The 15,417-nt window shown below is 40.0% G+C and overlaps 1 protein-coding gene across 1 annotated transcript in view; it reads right to left on the bottom strand.

Moving 5' to 3' along the window:
• Positions 1–15,417, bottom strand: part of UNC13C (unc-13 homolog C) — a 586,641-nt gene that overhangs the window by 351,078 nt on the left and 220,146 nt on the right. The window contains exons 9-10 of the mRNA XM_045286469.1: positions 6,325–6,552; positions 4,995–5,136 (exon numbers count right to left, since the gene is read on the bottom strand). Of these exons, the coding sequence (XP_045142404.1) occupies positions 4,995–5,136; positions 6,325–6,552 (370 nt within the window). The remainder of the gene's footprint in view (positions 1–4,994; positions 5,137–6,324; positions 6,553–15,417) is intronic.

The following is a 15,417-nucleotide window of genomic DNA, read 5'->3' as shown; positions in this document are numbered from 1 at the left end:
CGCTAATACAAAGGGCTCAAGCAGAAAGAAAATATTTTGAAAATGACGATGACAACATCTGTACCATGTGTTTGACACAATTGATGTGTAGCTTGTTCTAAGAGCTGTAAGAGCCCCCAATAAAAATGATTACTTATAAAAGAAAGTACTGAATGACTGTAGCTCCTACGGAAGGATATAGAACAACCATCTGCATGCAAAATAAATTGAAAAACCTGAAGAAATAGGAACCAAAAGAGCATGGAGGAAATAAGTGAAAGCAAGATCAGGTGTTTGAGATCGGCGAGATTGGCAAATCCTTAACTAGGAAAGTCCATACCCCCACACATAAACAATTTCCTAGAGCAGAAAAAAAAGAAGGCGCATTGCTACAATCACTATAATTTCTCCAATTATTAAAAGGCCAATAAAACATTAACTTTTAAAGTAAAATCTACCACTCTTAGATTACATGGATAAATTACATTAAAAGGCAAAAAACTATGAGAGGTACGTAGAATTTGATTTTTTTTCCCAACAAAGAAATTGCAGGCCCAAATGGATTCACTAGTGAATTCTTCGAAACATTTTAGAAAATAGTATCAGTCCCACACAAGTCTTTCAGTAACTGAAAATAAATTTCAACTCGTTCTATAACCATTGTTACCTTAATATCAAACTCAGAAAAAAATAATTACAAAAACTGAAAACGTAAACCCACCGCTGTTGAATTGTTTCAGAATTAGATGCCAAAATTATAAACATAAAAGTTTTCAGACCCTGAATTTAAAAATATGAATAAAGGATAAAACAAGTGGGGTTTATTCCTGAAATATGAGTACAAGATTTTATCTTCCAAAATTCCAAAAGTGCAATTCACTATAATGTAAAAAAAACTATACAATACCATAAAACAACAACAAAACACAACCACCAAGTCAATTCTGACTCTCCTTCACTGCCCTCTCGTTGATGCCAACTCAGAGTGACCCTTTGGGGCAGGATAGAACTGCCATGTGAATTTCTGAGTCTAGACCCTTTACAGCAGTAGAAAGCCCTATCTTCCCCCCCCCCCCCACCCCGCCCCCAAGTCTCTTGAACTTCTGACTCACAGCAACCCTATACAAGACTTGTAGATAGATTATCTTGACATAATTCCAGAACAATCCCTATTGGTGGGGAGGGGGTGGTAGAGAAGTCAAAACACTGTTTTCAAGTAGATTTTGACTTGCAGCTACCCTAACAGAACAGCTGGAGAAAGACCACGCTTTCTACTCCTTGTGCAGTTACAGATTAGTCTTGGAAACCCACAGGGGATTGTTGAATCCTGTCCTATGGTTGCTGTGGGTCAGAATGAACATGATGCAGTGAGTTTTTATTTATTCACAACTAGATAAAGGCCACTGTAAGACAACACACCCGAACCTCTTGCTGCTCATAGCTTGCACCCGTTTCTAGATAGTAAGGAGACCATTAGACCAAAAGCATCAGTAATTAATCTGTATTGTTCTATAAACATCATATTTTTCACACAAGAGCCCAGGCACACATGGAAAACACACAATCCACAAGTTGATTTGACTCATAGCAACCCTATATAGGATTTCGGAGACTACATTTTTCACAGGAGCAGACAGCCCCATCTTCTTCCCCCAGAGCAGCTGGGAAAACACTGACCTTAAGGTTGACCACACAGGTTAGCCGCCATGCTTAACCCTAAGGGCCATCAGGGATCCTCAGGGATGAAGGATTTGAATGGGAGAGTCTCGACATGCCGGTATCCCCTGGCGTCGAGAAGCTGTCCAAATGGATGAACGTAAGTCACCCAGGCAAGTCCTCTACGTGTTGTTTTGGGGCTGAAAGACGCAATGGAAGTCCACCCAGAGAAGCTCTACCCCGGGCCAGGTAGGTCCACTTAGCCAGCATCTTATATGGCAGCGAATGATATGCAAACAATCAAGCCTCATCACCAGGGGATGAGTTAGCAACTTCTCAACACTGCTTTCTTTGGCTGGGCCAACTGCTGACCTTGAGGTTAACAGCTAGGTTTTTAAGCAGGGCCCCATCTGAGTGCCTTCACCTGCTCTTCAGAGAAGGTTATTGTATTGAAACAACCACCTGCAGGTTTCCCAGTAAATCTTAATTCACCCTTCAGTGTATCTGGCCCAAAGGTTAGACTTCCATATCTTCTACTTACACATAACAAACAAGCGATGCTCCCCCTGCCTATAAGACAACATATATTTCTAAAATACAGGTACTCACAAGGTACAACCTTTTTTCCTTTGCAACATAAAGTCAGTTTAAAACCTCTCCGTTTTTAATTCATCCTTTTGTTTTCCACTGTAACTGTTTTACTTAATTATGAATGATTGGCCCCAGGTTCCTGGCTTCTTGTCAGTCATTTTGATTGATTTACTCTGCCTTTGTCTGGTGCCACTTTCAACTCGAGTTCTCTGGGTTACCTCTGCCTTTGGCTTTCTGAATCCCTCCCAACTGGGTAAAAACGAAGCGGCTTTCGCAGACCTTTGTAACAGTGGCTCGAAAACGTGCAGCAGTTTCTGCGTCCACTTTCAGCTCCTGCTGCTGCCGTCATTGTGTCCTTGACAATTGTTTACGTTCCACTTTGATGGGAAGCGCTCCTTTTGCCTCTTCTGTCTCCACCCCGCTCTCCCCAGCAGAGCCTTTCCATTTGGAAAGAGTCTCATAATAGTGGGTGGGGGTTTCTCTCAGCTCACACAATCTAAATTTAGTTCCGTTTTTGCTTGTGTTTTTTCCATTGCCACAGCCAAAGTCCCCAGCCCCACAAACTGTTCTCTGCCCTCAAGGTTAGCACCTGAGTTACAGCCCAGCGTCCAACAGGCACGGCTCTACTCTGTCCTACGGAGTCCTAATGAGTCTAAACACGATGGTCCTGAGTGCTCTATCCATAACTACTATGTAATGGTCCCAAAGAAATGAAAACGTAGATCCATATAAAAATGGGAACACACTGTTGTGAAGAATGTTGTTTTTAATACTCAGAAATGAGAAACGACCTAAACGTTCAGCAATGTGCGCCCATTCTGTGGTATTCATAAATGAGGGCATGGACGCATTTCAAAGTAATTGTCCTCGGGGAAAAGAATGCATCGTGCAAGATTCCATTTATGTACATTGTAAAATTCAAAAAACAAAAGAAAACACCTGTTCTGTAGCATGAGATAGCTGACTGGTGATTGCTTCAATGTGGGAGGACGTGGGAGGGATTGTACAAGAAATCCCTTAGGGGTGATGCATCTGTCCATTATTTTTGGTGATTGTATAGGAGTATATGTATATCAAAACCTAACACATTGAGTGATGTTGGTAGCAATTGTACTTGATATGAATGCGTGAACTATGGAATGGCATGATGTCTGGATTAACTCCTAATAAAATGGTTTGGAAAAAGAAAACCCTACCAAAGTATATACTTTTAAATATCTAGGTTCCTTGTCGTATGCTAATTTTGCCTCAGAAAGTCATTTTCAAAAATTCTTAAAAACTTTACTAATTGGGAGTTAATACTTATGTCATATCATTCCATAGTTCAATCACATCGAGTAGAATTGTCAATTGCTACTACACTCAGTTCCCAAACATGCTTTTTCTTCATGGGCTCTTTGACATCATCTCCCTTTCACTCCCCCCCACCCCATGGTAGTCCCCACCCCAACCCCTGAAACCCTCATTCTATTTGTTGTCGCTGTAGCTTCATCAGTCTTGGGTTTCACACACATAAAAGCAGATGACACAGTTTCATGAGGGTGACCTCCGATGACATAACACCCCGGAGATACACGCTCATACGAACAAACCAAAACAGTACCAAAAAATACAGAACATGTTGAAAACTCAGTCATTTAAAAAGTTCAAATTTCAGCTGCTCCTGAGGCATCGGAATTACCAGCTGTGCTGAATCTGCATGATTTCACAGCAACAGAAGTCTCTCGTCCGAGAGTCACTCGATCTATAGCTTTCCTTCGTCCTCTGTCCCCTCTGCGGCCCGTATCCTGCTTTATTAATGTACCTGACCTGATTTGGATTCTGCATTTGTGATTTGGATTCTGCAAAAGCCCCTGCTTTTCTGTAACCAAGGGGCAAAGGGATCTTAGGGCTGTCTTTCCAATCGACCTACAGGAGAACCCATCTAAATTCTTTACCTTTTTGCACAGCTCCTTCTGTTATTTGGTTACAACCGACTTTCTAAAAATGATTTAATATTCCTTTCTTCAGGAGATACATAAAACAAACAACCACACAAGAACAACAACAACAAAAACTTCAGTAATTCCTATTATTTTTGTCCACATTCTCAAGCAAGCTGGAGGTGCTTACTTAGCATATTAAAAAAAAACCACAAAAAAACCCCATGTGTAAGCCATCAGAGAGACCAGAAGAAAAAAGACCTGTCTTTAAGCCTACTCCATTTATGTGTACCAAACAGTAAGTAGACATCATTTTATCTCTCCACGTATAAGGATTTCTGGAAACAAAAGGAACTCTTACAGGGGAGGGATTTCTTGCGGCTGAGTGCCAGGTGTGAGAGGTTTAACAAGGCAATAGCAACGGCAAGGTCACAGAAGTTATCATAAACCCCCTCATCCCTTTGGGTTGCCAGAGCTGTGGTCCTGCCCCAAGGCCGTGGATCTTGTAATGTCCAAATTCAACATACATCTGCAGATGACAACTTATTGCCAATTCAAGTCGTTCAAGTTCTAGGTGTGTGGGATCATTCCAAGTTTAGAGCAAAGTCAGTGTTGTTTGACATGCCGTCTGTTTTGAAGGGGCACAATGTCTTTTTATGCACTTGCTTTCAAAGATGAGGAATAAATCATGATTTTTATTAAGGTACTAAGGGGGCACAAGAGATTTTAAAATAAATGAGACAATTCCTATTCCTATGCTTTGTCTGCCTTCTGTAACTTATTTCAATTATTTCAGTAGCTATAGTAGTTTTACATAGCTATAGTAGTTTTCCGTGCTATACTCACAAATGAAACTTCTCATCCCATACTGGATTTAAGTTTCCAAAGATTGTTTTGGTCCTTCTTTTGTTCTTCCCCACTTGAACGGTCACGTAGGGGTCACTTGACCCTGTTTTGTCTTTTGCTTGTAAGCCTTGGGCAGAAACCACTGGAACAAACCAAGCAAGATAATGGAATCAGAACACAAAAGATCTATAGAAGTATGAAAACACCTTTTTCTATCTGGATGTCTTCTTGGCTTGAAGATACATCCTCCTTGTTTTATTCTCAAGGCCAACTAAACACCCAACTCCCTACCATTGAGTTGATTTTGACTCATAGTGACCTCATCGGACAAACCCTAACTGCTCCACAGGGTGCCCAAGGTTGTAAGTCTTCACAGAAGCCGACGGCTCAAATTTCTTTGGTATTGTGGCTGGTGGGTTTGAACTGCCACCAAAGCTACCCAATAGACCTTAATTTATTTTTTAAATAAAAGAATGAATACACTAAACTTGACTAGCATTTACTCTTGTCCTTAACAAATATTAGCTATGCTTATATACAGAGGCATTTGTATATATAGATACACAGATTAGCCATATATTCATACATATAATAATGTACGCATGTATAGATGAATTGAGATCCACATACAGTAAGCAAAAATCTTCTGTGACTTAAAATTTATTTATGAATTACTTATGTACTAATTTATGAGCTTGCTTTCAATATAGATCAACTAAACTCAGTATAAGAAGCATCATTTGTTGGCTTGTAAATACAATATGCACAGTCAATTAGTTTGTTAACTAGTGAACATGTAAGCATTTGTGGTTAACAATATAAGTAACTTCAGAAGGTCAAATTACTATACAGCACAAAACTCCAATTGCTTGTCTTCAGATGAAATAAATGAGCCTGTACTGAGTGGGAGCAAGTGAAGTGAGATTTGCTTTCTTAAAGCCCAAGTCGAGATGATTTTGGTCCCTCCTACCATTTTTCAATGGCAGCCAGCAAGGAAGCTGATCTTTGGTACGTGGTGGGGTACTGGGGAATATAATTGAAAAGAGAAATCTTTTCTCTCTGGAAGAACTTTTGATCTGAACAAAACCCTGCCTGAAATTATTTCAATTATTTGGTATACAGTGTAGAATTTGGAAGTACCAATAAGACTTCTGGTACCAAAAAGAAAATTTAAAAAACAACTAAAACAGAGTTCTGGCATTATATTGTCAAGATTGAAAAATTTTCCTTTTCATTTTGCCTATAATTGATTGGTATTAATTTAAATTAATGAAGACAGATAAACATCTCAAAGTGATATTAGATATTTGAAGAATTTTTAAATTTTTACCTGTAATAGTTATTTTTGCTGACCATTTAGACGTCCCATCTAGCACACTCTGTTTGGCTGCTTTGGTGTATTGCCCAAAATCCTCTTTGGAAATCTGAAACATTTCCTGAATGACTTCAAACACTTCTGGCCTGTTTTTCTCCCTGATCTTCATCCGCTCTTTCATGGCCGTAATAATGGTCTGAGTCTTGTCTTCAGCACCATGCTTAGAACTCTTTTCCGCTGCTCCTACAATGGAAAACAAACAAACAACCTTGGTAATGTAAACTGATGCGCAGTGACTTTTTGATGGTCCAAGGGATGGAGAAGAAGGAGGACACTGACATTGAATGAATGATTGTATTCTGAAGAGTCCGAGTGTCTGTTTTGTTGGTGTTCAGTGGAATGAGGCACTGCCCTACTGATGCAGAAATATCGGCCACCCCTTTTGTGATTGGGCAAGTAATTTGACCACCAAGATTCCCAGTTTTCTTACCTTTACTGTTGGACTAAATTGGGAATAGTACAGTTTACTTTGAATTTTCAAAAAGGAACTTAAACAACAACAAAGGCATCTGTATAATCAAAAGTATTATTGTTCCCATTTACTAATGTCTAATCAAACAGAAAATAAAGAAATCTATTGGATAGAAATGCCAGTGTCTTTTGGAAATTAGTGTTTCAAATGTTTGTGTCTCTTTAAAGTACCAATTATTTTTATTGATGGATTTTTTAATTACATGGTTTAAATGTTTCCAATATGATAAAAAAACCAGGGTTTTCTGATATGATAGATTGCTTTATATGGAAATATAAGGTAGCTATGACCCAGAAAAGATTCAATGGCAACTAAGAAAACCGAGGGTAAGATTTTATTTGAATTAAAATTATTATGTTGTTAGTAAAAAGAGAGAGAGGGAAGGGGGAAGGGAGGGAAAACGGGAGAGCGAGAGAGACCTCCCATCAGGCAGGGTTTCTAAAGCACCGGAGAAGAATGACAGACGTAAACTTTCCTCCTGTGACATACCCATAGTTGTGATAGACGGCTCTCACTTGGCACCGAGAGTCCACGTTAATCTGTGATTTCACTTCCTCTACCTGGTTTCAACTTTCTGGTCGTTTGGGTTTGTAATCCTTGTGACCCAAAATGTGTGCAGTGTAAGATATGACAAAATAATAATGTATGAGAATTATGAAGTGTTCATGAGGGAGGGGGAGGGAGGGGGGGAAATGAGGAGCTGATATTAAGGGCTCAAGTAGAAAGCAAATGTTTTGGGGATGATGATGGCAACAAATGTACAAATGTGCTTGACACAATAGATGGATGCATGGATGGTGAAAAGAATTGGATGAGCCCCCCAATAAAATGATTTTTTTTTAAATGCTGGCTTCTCAACCCCAATCTGTATACTGAGCAAATGACCTGAGAAGTTCATATGAAGACAAATACAGCTTTAGAACTGGAGGAAGCCTCGTTAGCATCCTGCAATATGCGGATAACCTAGCCTGCAGAAAGGCAAACATCTTTGCTTCTGTAAAGTTTCAGAAACCCAGAGAGGCAGATCTGCCCTGTCCTATAGGGTCATTATGATTCAGCAATGACTCACTGGCAGTGAGCTTGCTTGTTTGTTTGTTTCTTTTTAATTGTAATATTCATGAAAGGAAAAGGACCCTGGAGGCTGGCAGAAGTTACTTGAACGTGATCTAAACGTCATCTTGAACATGTTCAGTGGATTAAAGTCATCTTTAAAATGTTAGCCTCCCCTCCGTAGTGTCTTGAAAACTAATATGATGTCTATCGAACCAAAGTTGTGCTTAAAACTGACTCTTGGATATTTAAAAATTATAATAATTAGGAAAACTTGAAAATTAGCTTTGAAATTCATCACCTCTGGTCAAGATGTTGAAGTAAAAGTAATCACTTTTGTTAGCTGCAAAATTTCCAATCTAGGGAGAGCAGGTTAAAAGATAATTATATTTAAGCCTTTCATCTTTTATTCCTAAGAAACATCTACAGCTTCGTTATTTCTACTTTCACATTTTTATTTGAAGGGAAGGAAATGATTCATTTTAGTTTGTCTCACTCAAAGATAGAAACAAATCATAAATATATTTTTGTAACTAATCTACAAATACTTTCTATTGTCCTATTATTATCCAACTCACATCTCTCAATTTAATTTTCAAATCAAACTATTTATTAAATAGTTCCAATTTGTCATGAATTTCAAGCTCTTTGGTTTTATTATTTTCCTGCAGCCTTCTTCTGTTTATCTCGAAGTCATCAGAGATAACCTATAATTTGCATTTATATGAGTCCAGATCAGCAAAAGAGGAGATCAAAAGAGATTAGGTGCAGTGAAAGCCCTTGGTAACATATAATACATGTCGAACTGTTATGAATGTATCATTATTATTTTTCGAAATGCTTAATTGATAGATCAAAGAATACAATTATGCACAACAAAACGTCAAGAAGATAAAACCTTAGGCAGACGCAAACTAATTCCTCATGGTTTCCTTCCACAATAATTAATGATCCAATCAACGGACTAAAACCCTTCATTCTTCGGTAATTTTATGTATGGCTGAAAACATTGACATTTCAAGGGGAATCTTCATTCACAACTTCACCGCTCTTATATGTGGACGGTTTTCAGTTTTAGGAGCCCAGTCTTGTACTGGTTCCTCATGCTGCTTTCTGCATGGTCGGCAGTTTGAAACCACCAGCAGCCCTGTGGGGGACAGACGGCACTTTCTACTCGCATCAACGGTGCCAGTCTCGGAAACCAGCAGGGAGGGGTGGCTATGAGTCAGCACTGACTGCATAGCAATGAGCCTGGAGTTTTGGGTTAGTTTGCAATTTTAGTATTGTCTTCCCAACAATTATGTATACAGTGAACCCTCGCCACTTCGCGCTTCGACTTCCACGGCTTCACTCTATCGCGGTTTTTGCGTAACAGCGCATGCTCTGTCATTACTGCCACTGATTGGTTCATACTGTACACGCTTCTGTCTGCATTGCTACGTATGGGGGCTACGTATCAGATGCATTTTTGCTTTTGTACAGTGTACTGTAATGGTTTGCGATTTTTAAGAAATTTTATCTAAGCCCTATGATGGCTCCTAAACGAGCTGCTTCTTCTAAGCCTTCTGACAATAAAAATAAGCACCAGAGGAAGATGCTCACCATCCAGGAAAAGGTAAAACTTTTGGATATAATCAAAGATGGCAAGAAAATCGTGGAGGTTACACGCCATTGATTACAGTATTTGCAAGAACTATGTATAATAATACTGTATGTGAAATATGTAATACTGTAAACTAGATGCCATAAATAATATAATAAATGATAATTGTAACGTCCAAAATGTTTTACTGTATTTTCCCTTTTTTGTTTAATAAATTGGGTAATACGAGTGTAATGGTGACTAAAGGGTGTTTTTTCATGTCCTCTATGCTCTAACTATGAAAATATTTGATTTACAAATAAGGAATCCTACTTCGCGGAATTTCATTTATCACGGTAGGGTCTAGAACCAATTAACCGCGATAAACGAGGGTTCACTGTATACATATAACAGTCATAAGACTCGTCTGTGTCTACTCTTTCCTAGTTTTCTCTGCAGCGATTCCAAAATGTTTGTACTCCTTTCAAGTCAGGCACCTTACCCGCTTTGCCCTCTTTCTGAGCATTTGATCAGAGCTCCTATTTAACAGAAAATAGAGGCCGAAACTCACGGATCTCTCCTCTCTTCCTTTAGGAAGAAGAAGGCCAAACATCTGACTAGAGAATTAGCTCTCTGTAGTGCAAAGCCTACCACGGCTGATTGCAAGCATCTGTCGCATAAAGGTCTCGAACACTTAGCAATCAGCACAGGCACAGATACCTGTGTTGGAGTCTCATGCTAGTCTCTGGGCCTGATTTAGAGGTAGACTCCAAGTGTTTAGCATTCATCCTGGGCCGGGAACAAAACACACCTGACCCTTGGCTTCTGAGTTGGAAATCGGAGTAGAACAGAGAAGCTCTGGGTTACATGTAGGCCACTCCTAATCTCAAGTCCAGTTTGAAACCATCAGTCCCTCTGCGGGCTGAAGATGAGGCTTGTACTCCCATAAAGAGTTAGTCTCAGAAACCCACAGGGGCAGTTCTACTCGGTCCTATCGGGTCGCCCTGAGTTGGGATTGACTCATGGGAGTGATTGTTTTTGTTGTTGTCTTTTGAGAGAACAGAGGCTGTGGGCCCATTACTGGAAAGCACAGTTTAGTTTGGCCATGTACATGCATGTAACAGTCAGCATAAAACATAGGCATGTCCAAATGTAAGTGGAAGAAATACAGCAAGATAACTCTTAAATTAGCGAATAATGATGCTTAAGGTACAAAAGGAGGCAGCCTTGGATATCAATGGTGAGCTAAAGATCTAATCTTAGGCTAGCTAATAAGCCTTAATTTCCTGTTCTGAAAATAATAACAACAATAATAAAAATAATAGCACTGTCTAGCTTAAAAGGTCCCTGAGAGGATTGTAATAGTAACATTAAATATTATTAGTAATATTTCAGACTGTGAGAAAGGTGAAGCTATAGGCATTAGTAAGTGATTTCACACTAAAAGGGGATTTCATGTGTTTGAACCTGAATTAACTGACCTATGAAGCAACTCCTTGTAAAATACTCATGGTTAGGATATTTCCATGCTCTCTACTCTATAGTTACTTCAATGAACATGAATGAAGTGCTTAGAGATGAAATAAAATAGAGTTCAAAGAAACTGCAGAAAATCATGTACTTTTTGGACACCTACAAACCCTTAGCTGCACGTACAGCAATGGACCCAGAGGAAGTCTCTGAGGCTTCTGGAATATTCCTTTTCCTCTCTAGGAGTAATGAGCATCAGAGTTGTGTCTTTATTGCTAATCTTTTCTTAGCCAGCCAGATCCTGTAGGTGGGTCTACTTTGGGTACTTCTGTTTTTCTTTCCCCCAAATCATGGCAGTGGGCGGATCGTTGGTGCTTCCTATCTTCTCCTTTCATTGCTCTCCAGATGACTTTAACCCTCCCCTTTCAACAGACGTTCAATCTTTTCAAGGAATGAACCTGAAACTCCCCCAGCCTTAAGTCAGCTGCCTTATTTTTCTTATCAAGGCAAAACCACCCAGCCTACATCGTTTCTTAGAAAGAACAAGAGTTAGGTTGAGCAAAAGGGCAATCGGAGGAGCCCAGATTTAACCCAGCACCCAATCCCACTTCTTTAGGCGGCCCAGGTGTTGGCAGGGAGATGAGAGAAGGTGAGCAGCTAGCCGCTTCCCAGGAACTGCCACCTTCGCCAAAGTGACTTCATTATCAATAAGGAAAGCCAATAACCCCCAAACCAAACCAAAAATATCACCTTTGTTCCGCCTTTATCTTTAACATACCCATGACATTTCATCATTCCAATATAGCTAAAACCAAAGGTTTAGAACAACCTGGGAAACGTGTATATTTTAAAAAGACAAAAATCTAGAACACATTCTCATTATTATAGATTACTGCCATTGCCTCTTGTAAGTATATTGATTTCCTAGAGACGTCTTAATAATTAGAGACTCAAAAATTCTCTGGATAGATTAGGTAGATCAATTAATTATAACTAATAAAGGGTTAACATTTCAAAATATTTGATGAGTCAAGACGAAAATAGATAGAAAGAGGAAGGATTTTTTTTCAATATTTAATCAAAATGTTAGAGATTTTTTTCACCTCCTTTCAATTAAAAATGCAAACAAATAAAACAAACACCATAAAAGTATTCTAAGCACAAGAAAGTCGAAATAGTGTTTGTTTGACACAATGAGCTTGGGTGACACCCACAAAACATGCCCAGTGGTGTAAGCAGTTGGCCTGCTGTCGACACCCAGATCATGTCGTTCGCCTGCGGTACTAAAGAAATCTCGTGAGCACCAGTCTCAGACAAGAGGACGATGCACCTGTTGAAGTGAGGCAAATTAGGACCACTTCATATTTTTATCGAAGCACTGACTGCAGAAACCATCCAATACAAAAGATATCCTCTCCTGACGAGTATGCAAGATGACTGATGCTTTATCAATGGCAACCTTAGTCTCACTCCAGCCTCCCCTCCTTCTGCACTACATTTACTGAGATACTCACTCATAGAACTGCCCTCACTTGCAGGCAATCCTCAAAGCCAGAGTAAACCTTTGCTTACCATGCTGTATCTTCTCCCTCACAACAATGTGTACTACACCCCACTTTCAAAATTGCAGGTGTGTTCCTGTGTTGATTGGAACTCATAGACAAGAATTATTATCTGCTTTTCATTCATGAGAAACATTGAAAAAATGTCCATTGCTTATGACTATGGGGTATCTATTTGTAGTGTATAAGAACACACCCCAAGTTTGCTCCACTTCAGAAGACTACCCAATACCTGAATGTGCTCCAATAGTTCAGTTCTTAAGTTATAGGAAATGGTCGTCATAGTATCATGATTTCCCCCCCACTTTTAGCAGAATTAACTTATTGCTTTAGTCTTTCTGGGAAAGCAATGCAATACGTTCGTTGTGATAGGGGTATGCTCCAAGGCCGGTGGGTTGGCTATAGAGAGTGGACCTTGCGAAGTCAAACTTGAGGCAACATGGACTGTCAATGACACAGGAGCAGCACACAGGGAAATGGGGACGCACTGATAGAAAATGCAACAACTCCCTATTTTCCCCGTAAGGCATCGATATGTGTCTACTTCTACGTTTCGAAAGAATACAGGCTTGGCGTTCAGAAGCCTGCGTTCTGATCCTGTTTGGCAATCCAATTGATTCTCGAATGTAGTCAAATCAGTAGATTGGATTCAAGCTCTCAAAGGTTGTCTTAATCGCATATGTTTCATTTTATGGAAAAAGAATCTTCAAACTATTTGAGGTTCTTTCTCATTGTAGTGTTCCTGTAATTCATTGTTTAACGGACATTTATTAATTAGCTGCCATGGTTACATGTGGGTTAAATCCCTATAGAATATGGTTTCAGCCTTAGCAGTAGATCTATAGAGGCCTAGATCTAAGCTTTTTGTTTGTTATATTTGTTATCCACATTTGTTATATTCACATCTTTGGTATAATTCGAGTTGAAAGTGCACTCTAGAAGCTGAATGCCAAAAGTTTTCATAACGCATGTTCACATACATTCATTGGAGCTAATTTGAGGAAATACGGTTGAGGCCAGGGGCAAGATCGATGACTATCTTTCCAGCTCTGAAAGCACAGAGTCAAGTTCCCACTCGTGGCAGCTGCTCAATAAACACAAATCACAGACAATCCTAAAGTATCACAGTTGTAAAATGTGGTAATAAGATTTCAAAGAAAGAGGAATCAATATCTAATTTACAGGCAAGAACATACAAAAATGTCATTAATGTTGTGACTTTGTAGTGCCTTATGTTAGGACACATATGCTTACCATAATGAAACATGGGGGAACGGCAGTTCAGCACTCAACTGCTAACCAAACTACTGTAGATTCAGACAGACCGAAACGTTCCTGGGAGAAAGAGCTGCTACTCGATTCCAGGAAGGATTCTGGCCCAGAAGAGCCCATGTGCCAGTTCTACTCTGTAACTTGAGATGTTTGAGTTACAACTGACTGCATGACACCTAACAACATTAACATACACTATCAGTGGGAAAAATACAAAACCAATCCACATATCTTACGAAATGCACTTCTTTGGGACTTTTGGTAACATGCTTCCTGGCTTGATCCAGTCAGGAATGAAAAATCGGTAGATTGTTTATTCGCTGGGGCTCTGGGACTGCTTCTTTGGAGCTATGCATGAAACTCCACAGCAGTCGGGTGGGTAGCATCATGATTTGCACGTTTCCTATTTTATAGGTACCTCTTTTTCCTTTTTAAAGGAAAAGCGAGGGAAGTATTAAACGCACAAGCCCTCTTTTGCATGTGTTTCATTCTGAATAGAACAGTCACTAGTCCACAGCTTTTCTTTCCCCCAGATCCAAACGCTTGACCACTAGAGCAATTCCCGATGAAGATCAACCACTCCAGGCCTCAGTAGGACTCAGCCTCACCTGAAAGAAAACAGAACTCCTCACATCTGGACCCAGGAGCAAGGTCATGGGAAGTGGGAAAAAGATTGACGGTACACATTTCAGTTTACTCGCATCCACCACCAACACCCATGGAAGCAACAGTCAAGAAACCAAATGGAATATTGCATTTGACTAATCTCTTGGCAAAAGACCCCTTTGAAGCATTCAAAAGCAAAGACGTTACTTTTAGGCTACATTGCGCCTGACTCAAGCCATGACGTTTTCAATCGCTGCTCATGCATGTGAAAGCTGGACAATGAATCAAAGAAAGGCTGGAGAAAAATCCGTGCATTTCATATTGACTCTATCACAAGGCATTTTGTCTCAGAAGAAAGAAGCACCGTGGAGTGCTCTGTAGAAGCTCGCACGCACTTGTTTCACGCACTTGGGGCGTGTTGTCGAAGGAGACTCGTCTCTAGAGAACATCATGCTTGGGACAGGGCAGATTCAATGAAAGGGATGCCCCTCACGTAAATGAGTGGACCCACTGGCTGCGACCATGGGCTCGAACATAGCAACAGTGATGAGTGTGGCACGGGGCCATATGGTGTTTGTTGTGTCGTGCATAGGATTGCTATGACTGGAACCATCTAGACGGCACCTAACCCCAACAGCATGATGCAGAGTTACTCACCTGTTCCTCCTTTCGTTATCATTCAATTACTAACAAAGTGCTTTCATTTCCTTTTTTCAGAAGAGTGTCTTGGTGCAGCACAGGATGTAAGAGAACGCTCAAAGGAAAACCAGGTAGATTTGGTGCTGCCCGCGTTTGGAATGAAGATGAGAAAGATAAATTGGTGCCCTTAAGGATGGCCTCTCAATTTCCCTTTATCTCCTTCTCTCCTACACACATTTTATTAGCCTTAGGCCAGGAAGGGAAAATAACATAAGCGCTATCACCAAGCGAAATCAGCTACGGAGGAGCTGAGGCTGTTTAGGGGAACGTCTGGGACATTTTCATAAATCTCTAAACTCACATGGAAGCACTAACGCGGTGAATGGGATTTTAGA

The sequence above is a fragment of the Echinops telfairi genome, unplaced genomic scaffold (genome assembly GCF_000313985.2).
Source record: "Echinops telfairi isolate 266 unplaced genomic scaffold, ASM31398v2 ScPeMD7_8;HRSCAF=38, whole genome shotgun sequence".
NCBI classification, from domain to species: domain Eukaryota; kingdom Metazoa; phylum Chordata; class Mammalia; order Afrosoricida; family Tenrecidae; genus Echinops; species Echinops telfairi.
Note: the sequence above shows the minus strand (reverse complement) of the source record. Positions and strands in the feature narration are given on the sequence as shown.